The sequence below is a fragment of the Dryas octopetala genome, chromosome 8, assembly GCF_963921425.1.
Source record: "Dryas octopetala chromosome 8, drDryOcto1.1, whole genome shotgun sequence".
In the NCBI taxonomy this organism is placed as follows: Eukaryota; Viridiplantae; Streptophyta; class Magnoliopsida; order Rosales; family Rosaceae; genus Dryas; species Dryas octopetala.
The window spans coordinates 10183525-10211043 of record NC_141373.1 but is presented as its reverse complement, the minus strand read 5'-3'; the positions used below and the strand labels follow the sequence as shown (position 1 = coordinate 10211043).

Below are 27519 nucleotides of genomic sequence, written 5' to 3'. Positions count from 1 at the left end.
TGGCATTTCCGTATCAGACAAGGGGTGCTGAGTATGATTAAGAGGAATCAATCTTGATAGTTTCTGTAGATTTCGAAGAGATAAAGATTGCTCCATTTGGGATGCGTGGAAAGCAAATTGAGGTTCAGATCTAATTATAATTCTTGGAAATTTCATAAATAAATTTATATACATTGAAATTTCATCAATCTCTTAGAAAACCTTGAGAGAGACAGAGAAATAGAGAGAGAAAAAGAGACAGAGAGAGGAAGAGAGGAAGAGAGAAATACAGGGAGAGATGAAGAGAGAAAGAGAGAGAGGGGGGAGGGTGAGTCGTCGCCGGTGGGTAAGGCCACCGCTAGAGGTGGTTGGGGCGATGTGCAGAGAAATAGAGAGAGAAAAAGGAGGGTGCGATCTGCAGAGAAAAAGAGACAAAGAGAGGAATAGAGAAATGGAGGGAGAGAGAGAGTGAGATAGAGAGGGGGGATGGTGGGGTCACTGCCGCCAAGTATGGCCACCGGAGGTGAGTTGGGGCTGGGTGGAGAAGGGGTGCGCTGCCATCTTGTTCTTCTTTCTTTTTTGTTTTAGTTTTATTTTTAATTATTTTAATATATTATGGTGAATTGTCCATTTTGTCCCTTGAAAATAGGTCATGTGCGTGGCACATGTCTATTTTTAACGGAATTCTTGACGGAGGTGACGGTTTGTTCCACAAAAATACAAATTGTAAATATGTGTCCTACACTAAGACAAACCCAAAGTGGTGTCCTAAACTAAGATTGATCCAAAAGTAGGTGTCCTGTTTGAAAATTTTTCCCTAAAAAAAATGAAGAAAAGCTTGAAACCAAGCCTCTGCCACCCGACCACTGATCTCATCACCGGCGGCCAGACCCCACACCGTCGACGACCGACGCTTCTCCTCCTCCGTCTCTCTCTTTCCCTCTTTCTCTTTCCCTTTCCCTTTCTCTTTCTCTTTCTTTTTCCCTCTTCTCTTTCTCTTTCTCTTTCTCTCTCTTTCCTTCCTCCTTACTCCTTAATTTCTCTTCGCACTCCCTCTGCCCAATGGAAAATGAGGCCTCTCTAGATCGGAAGTAAGTGACCACCAATCTGGAGACAGGCAAGGTCATTAGCCTCCTTTTATGTCTGATAGGGGTGGTGCGAACTGCAAAGAGAGAGAGAGGGAGAGAGGGAGAGAGGAAGGGAATAGAGAAAGAGAAGAGGGAAATAGAGATAATGGCAGGAGATGTGTCGGCGGTGTGGGTCCAGCCGCCTCCGGTGATGTGGACGGCGGCATGATGGGTGGAGGCCAACCCTTGCTGGGATAAGGCTTGTGGGATGGGGTTTCATTTTTTTTATTTAAAAATTCTCTTTTTTTTTAAAAAAAAAAGTGCGAATATTTTCATAAATGTGAGAGTGTGTAGAGAAAAATTATTTAAAAATTAAAGTAAGATAAGTGTGTAGTGAGAAAAAAGTGTGAGGTGAGACAAATAAGGGTGTGTATATGGCAACCCTGGATACTTTTTGGACATAGATGGAAACGATTCAAGGAAGTTCATGGTTTTATATGGCCCTATTGCAAAACTGGACTTTTTGAGGGCCCATAAGAATTCTTTTGTGGTCTAGGCCCAAAGCCTCTCTCATCCACCAGACGTTATCCATCCCCCTCCAGGCGATAAAAGAAGGAAAATTAGAATAATATGTACCAAAAATAAATAAAATTTACGAAAATTAGAAAAATCTTGTAGAAAACTTGAACGGTCATAAGCGGCCTCTCTCTCCCGCCACTGTCCGTACAACCTTCTTCCCTCCAATGGCCTCCTCCTCCTTCTTATTCATGCCCACCACGCCTCTGTCCGTACAACCTCCTCCGTGCTCCTCTTCACCTTCTCGCCGCCACCAGGTACTTCTTTTACCAATTGTTCTTTGGTTTTTTTTTTTGGGGTTCATAATCATCAACTGGACATGTATGTATGTATGTATGCATGCAAATGAAGCTTTGAGAAAATGTAGAGCAGAAAACAAACGGGAGCAAAATGTTGAAGGCTTTTGATTTATAGTTGGTGTTTTTTTGGATAGATTTTCAATTAAATTGATGACAGTTTGTGGGTTTTTTCTTTCTTTCCTGGTATTTTGAATAGGTATGTTATTGCTTTGGGTTAAGAATTTCATTGCTCAAGAAATGGGATGTTATGTTTTCCGGAAGGTGGAAGCCCAAGCCGCTCGGTTCTACTAATTTGATGGGTTGGAAGAGGAGGTATTTGTTATTTTTTCATCATTCCATACATATTTGATCATATTATTACTCAAAATAATATTTGACTTGACAAATTATGTGTCATGGTGGCCATCGGTAGAATTTATCCTTGCAAAACTGGCTTGGGTGGCCAATAACTCATATACTATCCTAAAATATTCTATATTTTCAATGTGGGACATTTGGAAGATAACAACCCATCACACTTTGGTGCTTGATGTCCTCGGCCAACTTTGTCAATTCTGGCTCGATAGCCTAATGGTAGCCCTTTCCTCTCTTTGAGGTAGCTGAAACGTATAGGTGCAGCCTCACCGAACACCTTGCACACTAACTAAGAAGTGGTTAATATAGATTGGAGGTTTTAAACACTGGACATCCTACAAACCCACATTCTAATACCATGTTAGGCAACCACTAAATCTCAAAAGTTTAAGCTTTTAGGATGTGGGTCAACAATTGTTTTATATTCTAACAACTTTCACTTACCCATCACTTACCACTATTTTCTTAATTTAGTCTATAGGAAACATGTTTTGATACGAATGTAAAACCGACTTGTAAGAGAATGGTGCCTAAGATCTCATATACTATCCAAGGGATATTTTATTTTCTCAATGTGCCGCATTTGGGACAAGACATTAGCTATATGGCAAATATAAGGAAGACAACAATTGATGGGAAAAAGATCTTAAGAATGAATTCACTAAACAAAATAGTGACATTGGTTGAGGGGCTCACTAGCTAGGTGGTAATGGCAGTCTTCAAGGAAGGAGCTTACAGATAATTTCTCACCTTCCTACTCTTCTACTGTTGGTCAATGTTGGTCCGAAGTCTTCTTCTTTTTTTAAGAAAAAAAAAATCCTAGAATTATCATTCGGTTAGTTAATAGTTGATTACTATAGTCATAAAAATTGGTTCTTTTGTATCAACCAGAAAAAATAATTGGTTCTTTTCTTAAAAAAGGAAAACAAGAATTGTCATTTGGTTAGTTAGAAATGACTCTACTTTCTAGTTGTTTGGGTATATATATATTTTTTAAATGTTATGTCGTACATTGCTGGTTTGCTGTTGGAAAGTCAATTGCTATAGTCATTGTTATTTTTTTTTTTTTTTTGGTGCATCCTTAAGCTGAAATGTTCTGTTTCGTTTTTATGGTTCCACTATTCTTGAATCTGGTTGATGGAGCTGTCAATAGTAAAATTGCTTGTTTCAATCTAATAATACAGGAGAACTTTGATCTGTGCAGTCAATCAAGATGCTGAGGAAGCATTCAAAAAGACTGTAGAAGTGGATAGGCTGATAGACAAACTGAGGGATGCAAATCCATTTGAAGTAAGTACATATGTACTTTTCACTTTGCTTCAATCTAATATTTATTTTTTAGCTAATTATTAAACTAAATATGGATTTCTTTACTCGCCATTCTCCTATTTTTGTGGTAGTGAGACTATAAATTAGCATTGTTATCTTAAGGAAAATATATAAGTTGTTAGAATATTGCTTTATTGAAATTTTGAAAGACTAATTAATAGTGTTATTTTAAAGACAAATAGCATCCTAGCAGTTGTAAGAGCACTTTTTGTAGTTTGAATTTTTGAAGATTCATGAGATATGGTCACAAGGGCAATTCTTTTAGTTGTTTTTGGAAGTGCCTACCAAAAAGTTAACCCCATGAATACTAAAATATTTTGAAATATCCTTTGAAATTCTTTGCACAGAGTTTCCAGTTTTATGCATCATGACATAAAACTGGTCAATCTTATGGAGTGCATGGAGTAAGGGAGGGTTTTGGGTTATATAGGTTGATAATCAATGGTTTTTACTTGAGGCTCAAATGCACCTTCATTGATTTCTGCATGTAAATTATCAATGGAATTCTCATTGCTGGTTATGCTTTTTGAGCAGCTTCAGAAGCTTGTTGTTGAAAATGTCTTGGCTTTTAACGAGAGCTTTTGGATACGGCTTGCAGCAAGAACTGATACCTGCAAATCAGAGGATGATAAAGCATGGTTTTCAACTTGGTTAATTCTAATTATGTGTTAGCCTATTTCCAGTTCAAGCTTTGTGTAAGAAGGCTTAATCTTTTGCATTCTTTCAGAAAGATTATGAGGAATTGGCTATGTCTGTAATGAGCATAGTGGACCGCCTTGTTCATAAGACCAATGTACCTCTCTCTCTCTCTCTCTCTCTCTCTCTCTCTCTCTCCCGTGGATTGTTAAATGATATTTCTGAGTGTTTCATATACAATATAAGTTTTTATTTGTTTTCTTTCTTTTTTCTTCTTTTTCCTGCAGCAAAAGATAGATTCATCTACTGATGTCCTCAAGGGAATTCTGAAACCTGTAGTTGATGAAGTAGAAGAAATTCGATGGCCTCCTACAGATCCTGAGGCTCTTCAGTTAATGGAGAAAGTGAGCCCTTTTTATTTTTCTTTCTTGTTTGAGTTTACTGCATTGTTGAATGTATGCAATTGGGTTCGAAGAGAATTTTAATTACATACTTTTGTGCACTCCCCTTGGAGTAAAGTTCTTTATCAACCTCTCCTTTCATTTTTGGCTTCAGCCACCCTCTCACAAATAATTAAAACCTTTTTTTTTTTCCTGGCCTTTAATTATAGGTCTTTCTCCTGCATTACGGGTTTGGTTTGACAATGCTTTTATAGATGTTAACACTTCTGTCTATGCAAAAAGATGGAATCTAATATCATGTAGTTGAGAGAAATAAAGTAGTCTTTGGCGTTAAGCATTTCTGCTTCTTTAAATTCATCTTGTGCTTTTCTTAAATTGGTTTTGGTGAGCCATTGATTTAGTTTGTGAATCAAGTTTCATTAATCTGAGAATATAAAATCTCACATTTGATTTCTAAGCCTTGCATTTCAATATATAAAACCCTAGCACTCTTCACCTGTAGCCAATTTGTTTTGGACTTTTGGGTAATATGGTCCAACTTTAACATGGTATTGAAACTGACAATTCATCCATGTGCCAGGCCCAAGTTGGCCCTGTGTGCTCCACATCACCCAATATAGTTATCCATATATTTGGCTCAACCCGACCACACGTGAGGGGGCTCGCTGCGAATATAAAAAATCCCATGTATTCTAAGCCTTATTTTAATACATTAAATTCAGAGCCTCTCCACCCATAACAAATTGATAATGAAAAATTGAGAATTGTTGCATTATATTGTTTATTCAATCTTTCTCCTTTTTTATCATTAGGAAATATTTCGAAGGGAGCAAGAAGGGCAACTAGATGAAGGTTTTCTCGCAGAAGTTAATGCGCAACTAAGACAAGTAAGTTTGTATACTTGTATTGCTACCTACCTGAACATTCTTTTCTTGAAACCATAAGATACTTGTACTAGTAAAATTCATGTACTAATATGTTTTCAACATTGCCCTTGCCATTGGAGCCTGTAAAAATTTGCATTGTGAGTTTTTCTTGCATCTCTTTTGTTGTATAAGAACTGATCTTCAGTATCTCTTTCTATTTCTTCTTCCCTTTTATGTTCAAAGTGATGCTACTAGAGTCTGTGTTACGATATGTGCACAAAGCTCGATAGTGCTTTAAGTTCAAAGTAATACTACTAGAACATGAAATTATGATAATATACACAAATATTTGTAGTTCCATTCCTGTATTATTGTTGTCATGAACAATCTCTTCTATTTGATGGTTTAGGCATGCTAATTTGTAAACATCAATACAAGACTTCTGAATTTAAGTTAAACCTATTTGCAAGATTTCTTAGATGCTATTATTTTTGAGTCCTCGAGATCTTGATATATGATGCAATTAATAATGTATTTATTAGTTATTTTCAGGCAAAAGGAGATGGGGATAAGCCAGGTTTTGAGGCTATGTTACAAAAGGTTTTGCAACTCTATGCCTCCAGAGTTCTATCCAAACGTAGTTATGCAAAGAAAGGTAATTGCAGTGCCCACTACGTGTTTACACATGATTTTTTTTTTCTTTGAGTTTGACTAAAAACAAATAATATGATATAATGGGTTATAAGCACCTAGGGGGATATTTTGACTGGATGAAAGGCTATGATAGTTTTAGTAACAATGATTGTTTTATGTGTATATATTTCAAAGTTCAAACACACAAAGGGGAGAAGAGAGGGAGTGGAACCTCAGAGAAGGGCGTGGAGATAAGCTTAGTTATACCCATGTTGGAAAACTAATGTATTCAACTGATGCTATTGTTGGTGACATTTCAAAGAACCAGGGTCCTCTATTCACCATGTGATATACTCCCTCATTTAGTGCGTGTTGTATGAGCATATGCTGAGTCCTACATTGATTTGTTGTTAATTTGGCTCGCATTTGAAGATTTCCTGGTTCATGGGGGATTTCCATGGTATTCTAGGATGAAGTTAGGAGTCCAAATAGGTGTTGGAAGGTTATTAATTCCTGGTGCGTTTTGGACTTCATTTTGGGCAAGTTTTGAGGTTTTCCTTGTGTATAAAGGAAACTTATTTCCTACTCAAAGTTAACTTTCTTCCTACTTTATCTAGGATTGTAATATAAGACCTATGGTTATAAATAGGACCTTAGGGGCTTAGAAAAACGTGAGAGAATCAGATTAGAGTGAGCAAGTCCTTAGGATTCTTGGGAGGCACACAATCTAGAATTGGTGAGATCAAGATTAGGTAATTAATCTTGGGTGAGAGATCTAGGGTTTTGGGAAACACTTTGTGAAAGGGTGTACAAGGGATTTGGGGATTGGGTTATGTGATTTAGTCCAATTGTAATCTTAATACTTATTATTCTCATAGTAAAGAACGGAGATCTCTCCCGGGGACGTAGGCAGGAATTTTGCCGAACCTCGTAACAAATCTCGGTGTGATTGTGTGTGCTTGTTGGTTTATTATTTTCTGTTTTCTTGGCTGTGTTTGTTATTTATCTTTCATCGAATTATTGCTTGTACGCCGTGACGGTGGGAATTAGGATTTAATTCTCAAACTACATCAACAAGTGGTATCAGAGCCAGGTTTCGTGTTCATCGATCGTGGTTCCGTGTTTATCGATCGAGGGTAGTTTGTCATGGTAGCGGGAAGTAGTGGTGTTTCATCTTTTAAGGTGGAGCAATTTGATGGAAGAGGTAACTTTACTCTATGGCAAAAGAGAGTGAAGGATGTCCTAGTTTCGCAAGGCGTGGCACGCACTTTGAAGGGAAAGGAAGAAGGAAAACCGGCAAAGATGACAGATGATGACTGGGAAGACTTGGAGTGCAGGTGTGTGAGCACAATTCGGCTTTATATTGCTGATAATATTATCAACAATATAGATGAAGATTCTGCCCCGGAATTGTGGAAGAAACTAGAAAAGCTTTATTTAGCTCAGAAGTCTATGGCCACAAAGTTGAATCTGAAGCGGGACATATATAAGCTGAAGATGGAAGCGGGTGCAAATCTCATGGATCATATGAACGTGTTCAAAGGACTGCTAAATCAACTCGAAAGAGTTGGGGTAAAGATTGAGGAAGAAGATCGAGCCCTCTTACTTCTAACCTCACTTCCTGATACATATGACAACATAGTGGATATCTTCTTGTATGGTAAGGATACACTGAAGATGGAGGAGGTCGAGTCAACTCTCTTGTCTAGTGAAAGGAGAAAGAAAGTTGAGGATAAAGATTCCTTGTTTGTTGCTCATGGTCAAAGAGGAAGGCAAACTACCAAGGGTTCTAGTGATAGCAAGGCTAGATCAAAGGGTAGTGGTAAGGGCTGGCAGTGCTACAAGTGCAAAGAGTGGGGACACATAAAGAAGGACTGTCCGACTTGGAATAAGAAGGATGGTCATGGCTCTACAGCGGTAGCAGACTATAATGAATCTGGAGAACTTCTCACAGTCTCTATAGGTAACACTTCTTCTCATGGTGATTGGATATTGGATTCGGGTTCTACTCACCATATATGCTCTAGGAAAGAATATTTTGAAAAGTTTCAAGAATCAAAGGGAGGATCTTTCTCTTTGCCTGACGGGTCCAAAGTTGACGTCATAGGGGTTAGAACGGTGAAGATCAAGATGTTCAATGGGGTGAAGCATACTTTGGGTGGAATCGCTTATGTCCCAAAGCTACAAAGGAATTTGATATCCTTGAGTAGGTTGGATTCCAAGGGCTACCTGGTTTTGATAGCAGGTGGAGTCATGAAAATTACTCATGGAAGCATGGTCCTAATGAAGGGAGAGAAGTGTGGTGGTTTATATCGTTTGATAGGAACTCAAACCTCGATGGTTGGTTGGAAACGAAATGCACAAGAAATCAAGCGCTTGAGGAAGGTCTCGTTTGCGGGTACAGCAGAGACGGTTGTGACATGTTTCCAAGGTTCAAACGATGGTGAGAAAAGAGATCCTACTGGAGGAGGGGGTGAATCGAGGCCCCTCTTCGGTGCTAACCTGTAATTGGTTACACGATGCAGCTGCACATAGGTATTGGCCGTGCGAATCAAGGGTGGACCATAGTTTCTTGATTCGGGTTATGTGTAGTTGGTACAAGGTCAAGGCCAATGGTATTTGGTGCAAGGTAATTTGCATGATATGCTCGCCAAGGTGGAGATTGTTGTTAATTTGGCTCGCATTTGAAGATTTCCTGGTTCATGGGGGATTTCCATGGTATTCTAGGATGAAGTTAGGAGTCCAAATAGGTGTTGGAAGGTTATTAATTCCTGGTGCGTTTTGGACTTCATTTTGGGCAAGTTTTGAGGTTTTCCTTGTGTATAAAGGAAACTTATTTCCTACTCAAAGTTAACTTTCTTCCTACTTTATCTAGGATTGTAATATAAGACCTATGGTTATAAATAGGACCTTAGGGGCTTAGAAAAACGTGAGAGAATCAGATTAGAGTGAGCAAGTCCTTAGGATTCTTGGGAGGCACACAATCTAGAATTGGTGAGATCAAGATTAGGTAATTAATCTTGGGTGAGAGATCTAGGGTTTTGGGAAACACTTTGTGAAAGGGTGTACAAGGGATTTGGGGATTGGGTTATGTGATTTAGTCCAATTGTAATCTTAATACTTATTATTCTCATAGTGAAGAACGGAGATCTCTCCCGGGGACGTAGGCAGGAATTTTGCCGAACCTCGTAACAAATCTCGGTGTGATTGTGTGTGCTTGTTGGTTTATTATTTTCTGTTTTCTTGGCTGTGTTTGTTATTTATCTTTCATCGAATTATTGCTTGTACGCCGTGACGGTGGGAATTAGGATTTAATTCTCAAACTACATCAACACCGGTGGTATCAGAGCCAGGTTTCGTGTTCATCGATCGTGGTTCCGTGTTTATCGATCGAGGGTAGTTTGTCATGGCAGCGGGAAGTAGTGGTGTTTCATCCTTTAAGGTGGAGCAATTTGATGGAAGAGGTAACTTTACTCTATGGCAAAAGAGAGTGAAGGATGTCCTAGTTTCGCAAGGCTTGGCACGCGCCTTGAAGGGAAAGGAAGTAGGAAAACCGGCAAAGATGACAGATGATGACTGGGAAGACTTGGAGTGCAGGTGTGTGAGCACAATTCGGCTTTATATTGCTGATAATATTATCAACAATATAGATGAAGATTCTGCCCCGGAATTGTGGAAGAAACTAGAAAAGCTTTATTTAGCTCAGAAGTCTATGGCCACAAAGTTGAATCTGAAGCGGGACATATATAAGCTGAAAATGGAAGCGGGTGCAAATCTCATGGATCATATGAACGTGTTCAAAGGACTGCTAAATCAACTCGAAAGAGTTGGGGTAAAGATTGAGGAAGAAGATCGAGCCCTCTTACTTCTAACCTCACTTCCTGATACATATGACAACATAGTGGATATCTTCTTGTATGGTAAGGATACACTGAAGATGGAGGAGGTCGAGTCAACTCTCTTGTCTAGTGAAAGGAGAAAGAAAGTTGAGGATAAAGATTCCTTGTTTGTTGCTCATGGTCAAAGAGGAAGGCAAACTACCAAGGGTTCTAGTGATAATAGCAAGGCTAGATCAAAGGGTAGTGGTAAGGGCTGGCAGTGCTACAAGTGCAAAGAGTGGGGACACATAAAGAAGGACTGTCCGACTTGGAATAAGAAGGATGGTCATGGCTCTACAGCGGTAGCAGACTATAATGAATCTGGAGAACTTCTCACAGTCTCTATAGGTAACACTTCTTCTCATGGTGATTGGATATTGGATTCGGGTTCTACTCACCATATATGCTCTAGGAAAGAATATTTTGAAAAGTTTCAAGAATCAAAGGGAGGATCTTTCTCTTTGCCTGACGGGTCCAAAGTTGACGTCATGGGGGTTGGAACGGTGAAGATCAAGATGTTCAATGGGGTGGAACATACTTTGGGTGGAGTCGCTTATGTCCCAAAGCTACAAAGGAATTTGATATCCTTGAGTAGGTTGGATTCCAAGGGCTACCTGGTTTTGATAGCAAGTGGAGTCATGAAAATTACTCATGGAAGCATGGTCCTAATGAAGGGAGAGAAGTGTGGTGGTTTATATCGTTTGATAGGAACTCAAACCTCGATGGTTGGTTGGAAACGAAATGCACAAGAAATCAAGCGCTTGAGGAAGGTCTCGTTTGCGGGTACAGCAGAGACGGTTGTGACATGTTTCCAAGGTTCAAACGATGGTGAGAAAGGAGATCCTACTGGAGGAGGGGGTGAATCGAGGCCCCTCTTCGGTGCTAACCGGTAATTGGTTACACGATGCAGCTGCACATAGGTATTGGCCATGCGAATCAAGGGTGGACCATAGTTTCTTGATTCGGGTTATGTGTAGTTGGTACAAGGTCAAGGCCAATGGTATTTGGTGCAAGGTAATTTGCATGATATGCTCGCCAAGGTGGAGATTGTTGTTAATTTGGCTCGCATTTGAAGATTTCCTGGTTCATGGGGGATTTCTATGGTATTCTAGGATGAAGTTAGGAGTCCAAATAGGTGTTGGAAGGTTATTAATTCCTGGTGCGTTTTGGACTTCATTTTGGGCAAGTTTTGAGGTTTTCCTTGTGTATAAAGGAAACTTATTTCCTACTCAAAGTTAACTTTCTTCCTACTTTATCTAGGATTGTAATATAAGGCCTATGGTTATAAATAGGACCTTAGGGGCTTAGAAAAATGAGAGAGAATCAGATTAGAGTGAGCAAGTCCTTAGGATTCTTGGGAGGCACACAATCTAGAATTGGTGAGATCAAGATTAGGTAATTAATCTTGGGTGAGAGATCTAGGGTTTTGGGAAACACTTTGTGAAAGGGTGTACAAGGGATTTGGGAATTGGGTTATGTGATTTAGTCCAATTGTAATCTTAATACTTATTATTCTCATAGTGAAGAACGGAGATCTCTCCCGGGGACGTAGGCAGGAATTTTGCCGAACCTCGTAACAAATCTCGGTGTGATTGTGTGTGCTTGGAAAACTAATGTATTCAACTGATGCTATTGTTGGTGACATTTCAAAGAACCAGGGTCCTCTATTCACCATGTGATATACTCCCTCATTTAGTGCGTGTTGTATGAGCATATGCTGAGTCCTACATTGATTGTGTACTGGTTCGATCTATGCTGTTTAAACGATTGCATGAGCCTGATTAGGGACTACTCCTTTTGGGGTACGGCGCTGATACAATAGGTGCATCTCTAGGTTGTGACAAATGGCATCAAAGCTATCCCATTATTACCATGAGGGCTTGAAGGCACTACAACATAACAAGTTTGAACCATGATGAGGATATCATGGATTTGATTATGGGTCCTGACAAGGATGGCAAGGATGAGTGGAGGAGATTGTGATATCCCAGTTCTTTTAGTGGGGGTGGGTGAGCATGTGTTGCCTCTCACATATCTTGTGTACTGGTTCAATCTAAACTATTTAAACAATTACAGGGAGCCTCATTCATAACTAGTTCCTTTGAGGTGTTGTGCTGACGGACATATGTATCTTTTAGTCGTGACAAAATAATATCAGAGCTTAGACCAGTTGAAAGCATCTGGGCTGGCCCCCAGACAAAGATGTCTGGCCGAATGGGGTTGATTGTAAGAGCCAATAGCCCTTGACAGGAATAGTCAAGATTAGTTAAGGTGACCACAATTGCTATATACTAGTTCTACATCGCCTGATTAAGTTGAAGAGCCATATATGTGGGTTTAGTATCTCTAATTTTCAAACATTTTTTCTTTTACAAAAATCGTGAGACTTGGGTTAAGTCCGAAGCAGACACTAGCTGACTATGTGGATGCGGTCGTGAGACATCTTGTATTATAAGAATATATACTTGGACTAGTATTCTTTTATCCAAAAAAGGATTTGATGTCAAAATTCATTTTTATATTTTTTTCTTTCTGAACTCTAAGATCAAACCAAATCTTTTTTTCTCTTAAATAAATTTCATTGTTATATTATAGTGCTTGTTTTGACTTGGAAGTTAGGTTTTCTAATAACTGAGTTTTATTTGCAGGGGATGAAATTCTGAAGGCCGAGGAGTTTCTTGAAACCATAATAAAAGGTGTCTGCCATCAAATTCATAAAATAAAATATCACTACTAAATTATTCATAAAATAAAATATCACTACTAAATTATCTTGCATTGCATAAGCTTACTGGTTCTTGAGAAAGAGAATTTGTTTTAACTTTTAAGCTTCAGGGTATACCACATATGTTTTCTGTGCCAGTCATTTTTTTCATCTTTATGAATTTGAGCATATCAATGGTGCTCCCTTGGAGATTCTAGTTTATCTAGCTGCTGTTTTTAGGAGTATTTCCTGTTTGGTGGGGTTGTGCAATTTTTTTGTGATTGCTGTTTAGTATGTTGATGGAATATCCTGGATGTAGGGTTGTAAAGTTGAAACTTGAAAGAAATGATTGGTTGGATCGTGTGGAAGAGAAACAAATCGGGTTTCTGTTTAGGTGCCTTAGATAAAGGCATCTTGTAACCCCAAGAGATTTGTTCAATGACCAGGAGCTTACTCTGAAAAGTTTGATCCTAAGTTTGAATCACATCAACCCCTTCATGCCACCCCTAGTGGATTTCCCATGGTAATTATGGTTATGCCATGATGCACATAAAATGGGAAAAATGATGAAAGGCATTTTGCAAGTTGATCTCAAAATGCGAAAATGCTTCTGCAAAAATCTAAAACAGCTTTTTTTTTTTTCTTAAAAAAAAATTAAAGGTAATGACTCTTAGTCGAACTTTTGATTGAAGAAGTTAACAATTTTCCTTAGCTTCGCTTAAATTAAAGGCTGGAAAGAGTGTTTTAGGGCCATTGAGGGCACTCAAATTTTGGTTTCCCTAAGCATCTTACACCTTTGAGGGTACTTATGCTGTAAGAGTTGTTATCTTAGTATTTTATTTTTTAGGTCGAAGTTGTTTTAGTATTTGTGCTGGACTTTTGTTGTCAATTATTCATACATTGGTTGTTAGCTTTTGCTTATATGATTCATGGAGCTGTTGATTGGGATTGCTTGATTTGAATCTTTTAGGAAGAGTCATGTGTTAATTACAAAATAGATATGTGCATGACTTTCCCTTTGCAATTTGATCATATACTGATCATTTTGTTAAGATTGGCTACTTTATGTTGTGTCTCCTGTAAGATGCATTTTATAGGTTCTACAATAGCTAAAAATGTGCTTGGGGAGGTTGGTTGACCTCTGCATTAAATTTTTCAACAGTTAATTAAACTCATTTTGTTTTGATTCATGTCTTGTGGATCTGCCTCGCTGATAGACATTGCATTTGTTGCAGCTCCTGAGGAAGAATGGAACAAGCTGTTGATCAATGGATTGACAATTGGCAAAGGGGAAATTTCACCACAGGAACTCTATGCTGTTGTTAAGAAAAGGGTTGAGCGGACTCTGATACGAACAGTGAGAAACAACCTTGGTGTTTGGAACCCCGTTGATCGTCGTTTGAATTCCTTCTATTTCCCTGATGCTGATGTTTTTTCTTTTTGGTTGCTTTCTCTTTACCAGGAGGGTGGTTCCTACCAGCAGCGCGTTCTTACGGAGTATCTGAACGGCATTCAATCAAGAGCAGAGCAAATTGTCCAAGTACTTGAGGGCAACCCGTAGTAGTGCATGCTCACAATTTGAAAATGGCCTTGGAGTTTGGGGCCACAAGGCATTGCTAGCACTCTAGCAGGCACAAACCTCTCAGTTCTCAAAATTAAGATAAGAGCAATTTTGAGAGTATGGAAGTTTAGATGTGAATACCATGCCAGGTAATGATCTATTACATACATAATGGTCAGAATACCAGGTTGCAGTGCCTAAGAATCTTTTTTTTTTTTTAATGAAAATTCAACCAATAAGCACATTTTTCTTTTTCCCAGTATCTTATGAATCATATAATGACATATGGTCATGAAAGGTTTAACAAAATTAGATGGTATATATTATTCCTAATACAAAAATAGTATATGCCCAATTTAACTTTTTTCTTCTTTTTTTTTTTTTTTTTTTGAACAATTTTAGGTTCATCAATATGAGCTTAGCAAGTGGGCTTGATAGATAAATGGTCCCTCAACATTCACAAAACAAAAAAAAAATAAATATGTTATTTTTAATCACAAATGGTCCCTCAACATTCACCAAATATCAATTTGGTCTTAAAAGTGCATTTTCATTCAATATAGTCCTCTATCTTTACTACTGTATATCAATGTTGTTCTTTCATTATATTTTATTTGAATTTTTGTCAAAATTTGTCATGTGCACTGCACATGACCTTTTTTTTAAGGGGCAAAATGGTCTTCACAAGTCGCATAACAACCTAAAAAGACCCAACAAATTTATTGTCATTTTTTAATTCTAAGTTTATCCTTACTAAATATTAAAAAAATTTAAAAAGATAAAAGAAAAAAAATATCTCTAACCCGAATCTTAACATACCCTTTTATCTTTGAAAAAAGGTTTCGTACAGCTCACGTGATTATTTTTTACGTCAATTCAAATAGAATTGCATGAAATGACAACATTGACGTGTGGTGATAAATATGAAGGACTACATTAAGTGAAAATATACTTTAAAAATTAAATTGATATTTTGGTTAAAAACTTAAAATTGAAGGACTATTTATGATAAAAAATAAAAAAAACTTAAATAAATAATCACATGTTTGGTAATCCAGGCCAAAAATCCTTCAAAAACTGACATGTGACACGTGGAAGAAACCCATTGGTAGATTCACGTGCACCAATGGGGCGAGTTTACTTGCAGGCGCGGACGCATCATCCTTCCTCAACACTGCATCTCAGATTCCCAAACGCAGAGCCTGTTATAAAACTGAACCCCCAATAATTTCATTTTCAAGAAAAAACAGAAAAAAACAGAAGAGAATTGGGAAATATGTCGAAGCCAAATTCCATGGACGCAGAAGAGTTTGAATTCTTGGAAATAGAAGCAGAACAAGAAGAAGAAGAAGAAGGAGTTCTGGGTCTGGGTCTGTCACACTGGGAATTCATCGATGCCTCTGATGCCGACTCAGAGAAGCACCACCACTTCGACTCTGATCAAGAACAAGAGGAACAAGAACAAGAAGATGATCAAGAAGGAAATGTGTCTTATGGGTTTGATGGGCCTGCTTCGTCTTTGACTGATCCAATCGAAACCCATCATCACCTTCTTGTTCGTTTTCGTGATGTAGGTCTCAAACCCCTTCTTGATTACGGTATTGGGCATGGCGATGATGATGATGATGATGATGATGATGATGATGATGATGATGATGAGGATAACGATGAGGGTGAGGGTGATGATGTGTATGGTTTAGATGACGAGCTCGTGCCGTGGTCTGTGAGCGACAAGTTTGGAAGGCAGAGGCTGAGGAAATTGGGGAAGAGGACGTTTCCGAAGATGCACACTTCCAAGCGATCGCCTTACTTGCTTGTGAGGCCTGGCTGCGTTCGTGGGAAGCATGGCCTGGGCTTGAAGCACATATACTAGAGGGCTTTTGCTGTGAATTTCCAGGAAAGATTGGATCTTTGAAGATTTGGGTATCTTTCACAATTGGGTTTAGATGTAAAATTGCTGTGTGGTTGGGTGAAGTAGTAGTTTGATGTTAATTGGGGAATTTGGGGTTTGGTTTGTGGGTTGCTTAATTCTGAGTCTCTGACCAATTATCTTTCATTGTCTATAAAGATCTTATTGATGTAGTTGATGACCTGGTTGCCTATATTGTATATGTAGTGGTTGCTTACTCTGAGCCTCTGAGCCTCTGACCAATTATCTTTCATTGTCTATAAAGATCTAATTGAAGTTGTTGATGACTATATGTATGGTACAATTCTATGTGCTCTTTCGTTTTGTCTTTTATCATATTGGTTTGGCTGGGGGAAGTGTTTTTTCCCATTTGAGAGGGTGGAAGGGTTAATTGGGGATGCAAAATGAAAATTTGGAGGGTTAAAGTGAAACCCAATTGACCATTTCTGAATTTGGTTTATTGTGCATTTGCTGCTGTTCATTTGATCATTTTGATAGTTGGTGACTTGACATTTGTCATGCTTGCTTTTGGGCCTTGAATTTGATCTTCCCTTGTAGTAATGAATTCAATAGTGGACTGGAGTAATACTATTTGCTTTATGGTTAAAAGATCTTGAGGCGATTGTTACCTTGATGGTGGAATTTGTAGTGCTGTTGAAAATTTTCTTTTTGGAGTTTGAAGTTTCTTTGATTAGATTGATGCATCACTGCTACTTGTGTGCTATTAGCTCTGGTTTTGGAAATTTGGGGTATGTACTGTGTCCTTTAAGACATTATTCTCTACTTACAACATCAATATTTCATATCCAAATATCACTGCCAAAGGTTTGCATCACTCTACAACTATCAAAACCACTACTGCTGTATTTTTAAATTCAGCTTATTCAGCACTACTACATTAGCCGTATCACTGTTTTCATGCTCATGACATGCTCTGATGAACAACTTGATAGACACAAAAGGGTCAGAAGAATGAGTAGCAAGGAGGATTTTCATCACTGGGCTTGAGGAGGTAGGCTCTAGAGGTCAGTTATCACAAATTAATGGAAACAAAAAGTACTGTTAATTTGTGATTCACCATACACAGATCCATGGTAATGTGCTAGGGCAAACATGCATGTATATGGCAATACCAGCAAATAGTTAGTATCCTATCCCACTTAATAGTTAATACAATCCCATGGTCCAGGTCATGTCATATCATTGCTCATTTGCTCAATTACTAATCAAGTGAAATTACCAAAAACAGAATTGCATTGTATGATACATGTTCAGGCGAAGTTCATGCTACTTTACGTTTTTCTAGCTAGACCAATGTGTTTGAAGATCAAATTGTTTGGATTGGTTTTAATTTATTTTTCTATTTTTCAATCAGTATTATTGTCGGAGCTGGAGCTATAACTATTTTCTCATAATACGGAGAAATTATTCTATGGTAACACCATGTAACAAGTCAAATGATGTAACTGTCATATACAATAATTTTTCATAACACGGAGATCAAATAGGCAGTTTGCTAGCTAATTATGATCCCAACTCATACACTAAAGTAATCTTAGATATGAAATTTGGCTTGCAGAGTCATGAGGAGGACATTTTGGTTGAAAGAATTAGCAGATTCCAAACTTGAAAGAATGGATTTGGGTTAATGAGCTGACATCAGTTACAAGACCATTAAGACATTAAGTGCAAGACATTAGTTTGATCAAATGATTCATCATTTGAAATCCATTGATTATCTCTTCAAGCTCTTCCCATACAAATACAAAGTTTTATAAAATTTTAACATTATATATATATATATATATTCATGCAACTTAACTACAAGTATTAACTAAAATCCCAGAATCAAAGTTGAACCTAATTGGATAATGGTAATGTTTTAAACTTTTTTTTTCTCAACCTACATGGCATCTGATAAGGTCACACCGCATCATCACATTTAAGAAATTAACAAAACAACAAAACTTCACCACACATCATTGTAGTTTGCCATATAGGTTGGAGAGAAAAAGTTGGTAAAAAGATTGGGTTGCATGCATTGTCCTAATTAGTTAATTTCATAGTGTTTATGAACATTTTAAGGGACATCAGGAGTTTAATATATAACTTATTGTGTGAAGATAAGAAGAAGACCATTTGTATCTTGTGTTTATATAAGGGACTGCCATGCATGTAAGTGTCAGTCAGTTGTATTTGTAGCAAATTAAGGGACTGCTTATGGTTATATATATATATATATTAATTGATTGATGTTTGTCAACTTAATTAATTTAGCAAGGAATTACTTATTGTAATTGTTTAATTACAAGGTCAAACATTGTCTAATTGAAGCACAAATTAAAGCATATATTCTTTCTATAATAAGATTAGTGTTTGAATGACAAATCAATTATATAAGCAAGACAAAATAATTAATTACATGAAAAAAAATGAAGTCTTTTTACATCTATATGCAAATCATGCATGGCATGGCTAAATTAATTTAATAATTAATCAGAGGCATGATGTGCTGATTTTGGTCACACAGCAGTACGTGATAGTGACAGTTGATCCTATATGATTGAAAAAATATATATCTATATATATGCAGCAAACATGAAAAGCTACATAGAGCTATGGGGGGGGGGGGGGGGGTTGGATTTTATTACCAATTAATTATTTTTCAAAATTATAACCTAAAAGTTTGATGACAAAAATTTGAATATATTGTAAATCAACCAGAAAACCCAATTGGATGTGGTATGCATTCATTTTTTCCTCCTTTAATTTCTTGCCATCTGTTGGTTGGCAGTCATGACTACTCTATATAAAAGTTAAAAGAGTAAAGACTACTCTATATGGGATTTTAGGAATTATAATAATCTTCTTTTAGCAGTGGCTTAATTTGGTGTGCCTGCATGGTTCATGATGCATTTCAATGTATATATCTTATGCTTCTGGATCCACAAGGTTTGTTAATTAACCTTCAAAAAAATCATCATCCCACTTTTTCTTTTTAAACCTAGAAAAAAAAAAAAACATCATCCCACTTTAATTAATTACTCAAAAGCTAGAAATAGTATTAAATGCTAACATGTCTTCCTATTGAAGCCTTTTGTCTAACTTTTCAATTTCATATGATCGACTACAATTGGTAAGTCATCTAGAAACTCCTTATATACCAGAATCCACTGTATATATATGGATTCCTACACTATGAATAGAACCGGCCACTTGAATAATTAAAATGACTTTTTATTATATCTTTTCAAGTACTAGGGATATATTCCAGTGGTAGTGTGATTGAGGTATCCTTCTTTTCCTATAGTTAGTGTCTGTGGATGTCTTTTTAGCAGAAAAGATTAGGCATGGGGTTTGTTTAGTGCTTTCTTATTAAAGCTTCAATATATTCACAATAAGATGCCCAACACTAATCTTTTATTTGTCTGTGTTAATAATAAAATAACCACCTTATGGGGCTAGCTTTATTGTTCTAGGTCTATAGGGTGATGATTCCCCTGGCCTCCAAGCTCAATGAAAAAATATACATACAATATTTAAAAAATATTTTTTTATACTTGTGTTGTTAAACTGTTAATTTAGCCATAAATAAACTATTGGATTAATCTTATTTGACTAAATAACATACATGGAAAAATTATTATGTATAAACGATACACTGCTAAGTGATATAATCAATTATGTATTTTAATATGGGTGGATGTTATTAATACTATACTCTACTAATATAAACATGCCGTCCAACAATACCCTTACATTTTAGATTGGTTACACCACGTGGCAGTATATCGGTTACACCCAATAAATTTTCCATAACATGACATATGTAATAAAAACACATTACCTTGTATATAAATAGGCATTTTTTTGTTGTAGAATGCATGTATATATATGCGGAGTCAATACAGAATATGAGAGTGCGTTCGAACACAAATGCTCTGGATATCACATTCCATGTTAAAGTAGAATTCTTATACATATAAAGGCGGCTTTAAATCATTGATTATGTATGCTACTACCACTTTATAGAGAAATGAAAACATATACAAAAAGCATAGTACTAATGCAGTAATATGCACAAAAAATACAATAGACCAATATTATCATTGTGGTAATGTGCAAATATAACAAGGGCAAAACGTGTCTCATCACTTTTTCTGAATGTTTGTATTCAAATTAAAGCAGCCTTTGATGAGCCGCAATTGCTCAATATTATATGTGTCATGCATGCTCCCTCTCTATGATTGTGTCTGTGTGTGTGTATTTTCTTTTACATATATGTTTAATTAGAAAATTATATATTTAGATATATATAGGCACATGCATAGTACTTGGGACTACGATAAAGAAACAAGCTTGCAGTCTTTGTAATTTGTCCAGACATTACTTCAAGCAGGCAAAGAAACGGAAATGTTGGAAAAAAGTGGTTTCGAAGTTCATAAACAACTATAATTAACTCATAACTAAAACTAATTAATCTTGAACATGAGAATTAACCACACAACAAGACAAATGGCAAAACCCACCTGTACATACATTCAACATTTCACACAGAGAATATATTATCATGCACATAATCTAGACATTGGAATTTGAACAAAGCAGAAGTAAATTAATGCATCCTCTTGATCTTGTTTTCTTTTATATTTTTATATACATCTTTGTCGCTATACTTTGATCATGTGTGCTTTAAACGTACAAGAACAGAAACCATAGTGTTACATATATACAACTCAGTAAAGAGAAAGGGATATAATTGATGATGATGAACATGAGTGTAGTACTCTCTTTCATTAATTTAATTACATTCCAATATTTGGTTGAATATATTTATTAATTATACAGAAAATGGTGATGAATATATATATATGGAAAGCTATTTGTTGAGAATTCCTTTATGATTTCATAAAGGATTAATTAAATGAAAAATTGCGTACCAGGCCTGAAAGCATTAAAGGGGTCTGACGAATTAGGAGGGTGTGGTGGTACTACTGGTGCAGCAGTTGAAGTGGAAGCAGTAGTAGTTTTCACAGTACCACTATTGGCTATGGCAGCAGCATCAGCATCAGCGTTAATAGAATTGTGATTAGTTTGCTTCATTAGATGATGTTGATGATGAGAAGATGAGCTTTGATCATCAGGGCCTTGATCATAGAGAATGCCCTTGAATACATGCCCTCCTATGATCACACTTGTCTGGTAGGCGTGCTCATCCACCATATGATCTTCCCCGGAACGAACCCGAACGCCGCGAAATGTAGCCGTGGAATTCACTTCTGCTGGAAAATTTACCTCTTCTAACCCTAAATATGTACATAAGTTGATTACTATGACAAAATGAATTTATCATATAATACAGTCACAAGCAATTATATATCTATATAATGGGTAATGTTCTATGGTCAGATTTATGAAATCTGAACCACACATTAACTTAATCAATAATTCAGATTCGCAGATTAAACCCTGTACAATAATAATATATATTTGTTATATTGTTAGCTAGAGTCCTCATTATGTCCAGATTTACAATCTTAGCTACAGTACTAGGATGTGTGTTAGGGTTAGTATGGATAGATCACATCCAACAGCAAATACTTAATGATCTTTTGCTGTGTCTGAAAAAGTTTCAATCCTCTCTCTCTCTCTCTATCTAAGTGCACATACACTGATCGAACATGTATGATGTTTTGGTAATTGTGTGGAAACTTATAATTAACAACAGTACAGTACTGTACCTGATGAAATAAAGGGATTGATGATGAACTGTGTTGGGATTGTGATGGTAGGGTGATGATATTGACTGGTCATGGTCATGATCTGGTGGCGCCTTCTTCTCTTGTACACAGGGATCCAAGTACTCTTGACATGGGTTTGGCAGTGAAACCCTTTGCTGTTGCAGCAATTTCTGCATCTCATGTACATACACTCCTTCTTGGCTTGGTTCCCACAGTCTTGGCACCTTGGCCCTGTCATCAACCCTCCTCTTCCTGCTTCCCTCACCATCTTTCAAACTAGCTAGCTACCCTTTACAAACTAGCTTGCTAGCTTCTTCATTTTCATCTCATTCATCCTGGACTCTATACTTGTTCTTCAATTTTTGCAGAAATTAGAGGTTCTTCTTAATTAGCTGCTGTAAGTTGCAGCTGGGTGATATCTGAGAGAGGTGGGGGTGTTGTTTGAGTTTTGGGGTTTGAGAGATTGAGTTGTTCTTTTAGCTAGCTACTTAATTGTACGGTATCTATCTAGGGTGCTTTTTCTGACGCCTAGCTCTAATTATATATATTAACTAGGTAGTTAGTGCTATAAAGTAACAATTAAGTAGCTAGCAGAATTCTTGTTGTTCAGAATTTAGCATCAGAGAGTTTATATTAAGTATAATTACAGGCCATTTTAACTTAACGCCGCCTTCAATTCTAGTTTTGAAGTAAACAGCACCAAAATAATAAAAGCAATATATGAGTACACAGAGAGAGAGAGAGAGAGAGAGAGAGAGAGAGAGAGAGAGAGAGGTGAAGTTCTTTCGAGATAACATTGATGATAAGTTATAACAAAGTAAGCATGATTGTTTTTGGAAGTGTGTATTTGTACACTTGTGAAACAAATTGGGTAGCTCTATCATGAGACTTAATTATGGATCCCGATCCTCGGTTTGTTTATAGTACTTAACTTTTAACCTGACTATATATAATGATAGGAAACAAAAAATGAAATAAATTCATTTAACATTTGACCCTTCATCATCAAGTGCAGAAAAATTGTAGAAAAATAATTATTTTGATATAAGAGGGTAAAAAATAATACCCAATTAACAAATTTAATTACCTATGTTCACCAACTTTATTTTTTTTTTTTTTCCGAGAACGGGAAAATCTCCACAACCCATTTCTTCATAGGTTTTCATGAGGTTCGAATGTAAACTATTTGAATTTACAAACTTATTTCATACTCTTTTTTTTTTTTTAACATTAAAGAACCCGTAATTTTGCTCTATCTTTCTAATTTATTAGAAAAAAAGAGACGATCATGTGTTGGGAATAAATCCCCTCGATCACCTAGAAGAAATAACAATTAATTAAGCCAATATGACAAAGGAGTGTTGACAAGAGCACACTATATGCGTACATGCGTGCTTGGCAAATTCTACCGACGTTTACAAATAGTATCTTAAGATCGAGTTAATTTAAACTCAAGTCCTTGTATCCATTAGGATGTCAATCTCTTGCTCGATCTCAATCCTTTAAGTGATTCTCAATTGAAATGATATTTGAATTTTTCATCATTTCTTTTTTTAAAAAGAAATTAGAGTATGATGCCTCCTCACATGTGAGGACACTCAACATTTGGGAGATTTAATTGTACAAACCAATTAAATACGCTCCCTGAAGGTAGAAAGTGGACCTTGATTCATTGCCAAGTGATCAACCCCATGTGTTAATTAATCACCTTTACTAATTAAGGAGGAATGCACCGAACCCAACACTAGCTAAGGCCATAGCTGAGGACAAGAATGCTAGCTTTATTACAGCTATAACCTCCCACAGCCCACAGGCCACAGCTACAACAGTTACAAATTTTCTCAAGGAGCTAGCTAGGTACTACTGTGGATAGATAGATATATGATCTACTGATGAAGATACATCGATCACTGTGAGTACTCGATCCAGTTCGTACTCAGTCTCTGCAGCTGGCCAGCTGCTGCTTTAACAAATATATATATTCGTCCTTGCACCCGGAAAACTCGCATTACTTTAATTATCATGACTAACCTAGCTTCATCCAGCTGATTCGATCGGTCGATATATCTTCATGAAAAGGCTTGGTTTCATATTTGGTTTAATTGACATGGCCTTATCTATCAATTAGAATTCCCACTATATGGTGAGCAAATAATCATTTCAATCTATATATATATATCTTTATATTCTCTTAGCAGCTAGACCAGAAATATCGATTCATCCTTAGTTTCTTACCATACAAGAATTTCCATATATAATGCTTTTAGCAATTCAATTTCCGAATTTTCTACGATGCCGATAGTGTAGTGCGGATGTATTGGTGATCCTTAATTATGAGAATATAGAATATTGTTTCATATTAAAAAATTATGTTTTTCATAGTAATTTATAAAGCATTGGACATCTCTACATACCATATTGTCAATTAATTTTGCATGGATTAATTGCTCAAATTTATTTATGGTATAAGAGTATGTAAATATATATTTTTTATCAAATATAACAAGTATATGTTAGGCCAAGTAGTCAACTCTAAATCACTCAATATTATTTGTTCATCACTAGTACTGAGTAACCCATCCTTACTCTAGATATTTTCTTTGATTATATATATGATCACCTTGCAGGAGTTCTTGCTTTATATATAATTAATTAATTTCTTCTAATTGAAGCTGTTTTTAATCTGTTAATTTAATTAATTAATATCTAGCTAGCTATAATGATATTTGTTGGGGTCAATTCGGGGGTGTCAGATGTTTGCACTAGCTATAAACAGTAAGTGGCATATTGCAGCAGAAAGGTCTCCCACCTAACTGCCAATTAACAAGTACTAGTGCGTGCGTGGCTTCAGCTAGTTGAAGGAGACTGATCTTATTGCCTGCAGCCTGCAGCCTGCCTGCCTCTTTTAACCTACAAGCCTACTTTATATGTACAACCCACTACTGTACCAAGTACCACTCATGAGTTCAAACTTCAAACATGGCCTATATATACACATATGTATATACATTGAACTGCACCCTAGCTAGACAGTTGGCCATGTACAGCAGTAAGCTACTGGCTAGCTAGAGCTAGGCAGCTAGCTACTTCAACTCCAATGGGCTTTATCGAATACTAATTAATTAAGGTGCACAAGCTTCTTAACTCAATCCCAATATTAATTCCAATCTTGTGGTCCATAAATAGAAGAGTCCTATATATCAGAGAGCAGTGCCTCTCTACATCCAATTGAGGCACGAGTCATATATATATATGTAAGTAGATACTTAATTGGCACTAGACATTATATATAGGTACAGACGGCCTTTCAAATGAGGTACAGCAAGGAATAAAATTCCAGGTTTCGAACAAATTTTGATAGAAATTTTAATGAAAATTTCGGCAAAAATTTTGAAGATTTTAAAATTTTGACAAAAATTGTACGAAAACGACAGAAATTGCTATCAAAATACGGAAATTTTGAATGAAACTTTATCATATGTTTATTTAATATATTATCTACTACATTGATAAAAAAAATATTAAAGAAACTAAATTATTTGATAGGTTTCATATAATATGTGATGAATATAATGCGCGCTGGAGGCAAATACTGTTAAATAAAATTAGTACAATGAATAAATGAAATTAATATATTCATATTTTATAAATTATACACTAAATTATATATACTATATATACTCTAATACTCTTTATTCTTTATAATCTACACACTAAGATATTAGGGTTTAGGCCCTTTAAAGTATTTTTAATTATTTTTATATATAAATGTATTAGGGTTTAGGGTTTAAAAACAACTAAACGAAATCTCAAACTTTTTTTTTTCTTTCCAATTGCCCAAAGGCCCCAAATCCCAATTAACAATAAACTTTTTTTTTCCTTTTTTTTTTTTTTTCTTTTCTTTCCTTCCTTTCTCTTTTCTTTCTTCCCGTAACTTCCTCTTTCTTCTCATCTCCTCTTTCCTAGTCCTAGACGCCACTGCAAACATGAGACACACCAGACCCTGCGCATCTCCTCTATTTCCTCCCTCTTCCTCTTTCCTTCTTCCTCTCTCTCATCTCTTCTCTCTCTAAGATCTTTTCTCTTTCTTCTCTCTCTTCCCAGCCCAATCACCCTCTGATCTCTCTTTGATCTGCTGCCTCCGGCGATGGCTGGCGACGAGGGCAACTCGCCTCTTCCTCCCCTCTCCTATGGTTTCCGCCTCCTCGAGCTGAAAGTTTTGCCGAAATTTCGAAATTTTCGGCGAAATTTTGTTAGTTTTGTGTTAAAATTTCGAAACCCCCAAAAATCGAACACCTTGGGTATACCTCGTTTTCGCCATAATAAAATATAATTTGTGAGACCCATTTTGTGTTGTATATTTGTATTTCAATAATTAGAGTCATTTATTTTCTAAATCTTTAATCAAAGATTATCAGTGTAAAAAGTTAAATAAATTATAAATTATTAAAATACATAATTTTAATCGAATAAATAAATAAACATAGTAATTTTGATAAAGACTATTTAATCAAATGATTACAAAGTTTTTTATTTTATCTAATTTTTTATAAGAATCATTTTTGAAAATAGACTTAGAAAATAAATAGTCTCCATCATTAAAATACAATGTATAATAAATCCCACAAACAATACTATGGCTAAAATTAATAAGGTATAACCTCAATCGAAGATTCCAGATATATATACACCAAATATTGTGACAGTCAAAGTGAAGTTTGCATCGATCATGCATTGTTCATTGTACATTGTTAGCTGCCGAAGTGTATTGGCCCAATGCAGGCATCAACTAGTGAAGTATTTGCTAGGCGACAATGCCAACTCATAGAGTTACACTGTGAAGTCAGTGAGAACAATGAGTCCGGGACAAAAAGCTCTAGCAATTAATGGCTTGACAAAATGCATGTGCAACAACAAATAACATATGGCCCCATCGGCATGAGAAAGATTAGAAATGGTAACCCGGCCGACAGTTTTATGTTGAAAACTTTATTGCATATGAATATGAGTCACTATTACTTTGATTTTACTTGACAAAAGTTAAGTGCTAACAACATCTAACTACACACAATATTCATAGAAAAACTTATACGTAACACAATCAAAATATCTCTTTTCATATTAGTTATGTAATATTTTATTATGAAAGAAATAATGTATACACCTGTAAACCAACATGTAAGTTTTTTTTTTCCAATAAACATGTGGCCGTAGTTTTTATTTTTACTTTTTATATAATGTGGGTGTGGTTAAAGATTTTTTTTTTTTTTTAGTAACCGAGAATGTCATGGGCTAGATTTCGTACATTAGACTAATTCTTTGGGCCAGTCAAAAGCAGACAATCCACGCCAGACCTAGGAGATTCACAAGATATTTTACCTCTATTTTTGCCTGGCTTCAAGGCTACGTCGAACTGAAAATTCAGACTCAGGTGCCTAGATTTACAGCTACACATCCGAACTAACTCCTCCAGTTTTAACAATATACATTGGATGTTATTATAATTATCTTGTTTTTTTTCTGCAAAATTTACAAAAATATACAGTACATTTTTTTATTTGTTTTTAGAGGAAAATAGTACATTTT

General features: G+C 36.3%; 3 protein-coding genes across 3 annotated transcripts; 2 read left to right on the top strand and 1 right to left on the bottom strand.

Moving 5' to 3' along the window:
- Window positions 1–1697: 1697 nt before the first annotated feature.
- On the top strand, window positions 1698–14638 carry LOC147277068 (uncharacterized). Its single transcript, XM_086253418.1, has 11 exons — window positions 1698–1879; window positions 2118–2233; window positions 3460–3565; window positions 4139–4237; window positions 4332–4397; window positions 4528–4644; window positions 5454–5528; window positions 6060–6162; window positions 12667–12714; window positions 13958–14079; window positions 14185–14638. Exons 1-11 carry the CDS (start codon window positions 1790–1792, stop codon window positions 14281–14283), a joined length of 1041 nt encoding a protein of 346 aa, XP_086109544.1. The 5' UTR covers window positions 1698–1789; the 3' UTR covers window positions 14284–14638.
- Window positions 14639–15325: 687 nt separating this feature from the next.
- On the top strand, window positions 15326–16365 carry LOC147277067 (uncharacterized). Its single transcript, XM_086253419.1, has one exon. The coding sequence runs from the start codon at window positions 15560–15562 to the stop codon at window positions 16154–16156; it is 597 nt and encodes a 198-aa protein (XP_086109545.1). The 5' UTR covers window positions 15326–15559; the 3' UTR covers window positions 16157–16365.
- A 4747-nt stretch (window positions 16366–21112) lies between these two features.
- On the bottom strand, window positions 21113–22201 carry SRS3 (SHI-related sequence3). The gene is given in 2 exon segments (XM_086255351.1): window positions 21113–21492; window positions 21919–22201. Coding segments are annotated over 2 exon segments (663 nt in total).
- Window positions 22202–27519: the final 5318 nt, after the last annotated feature.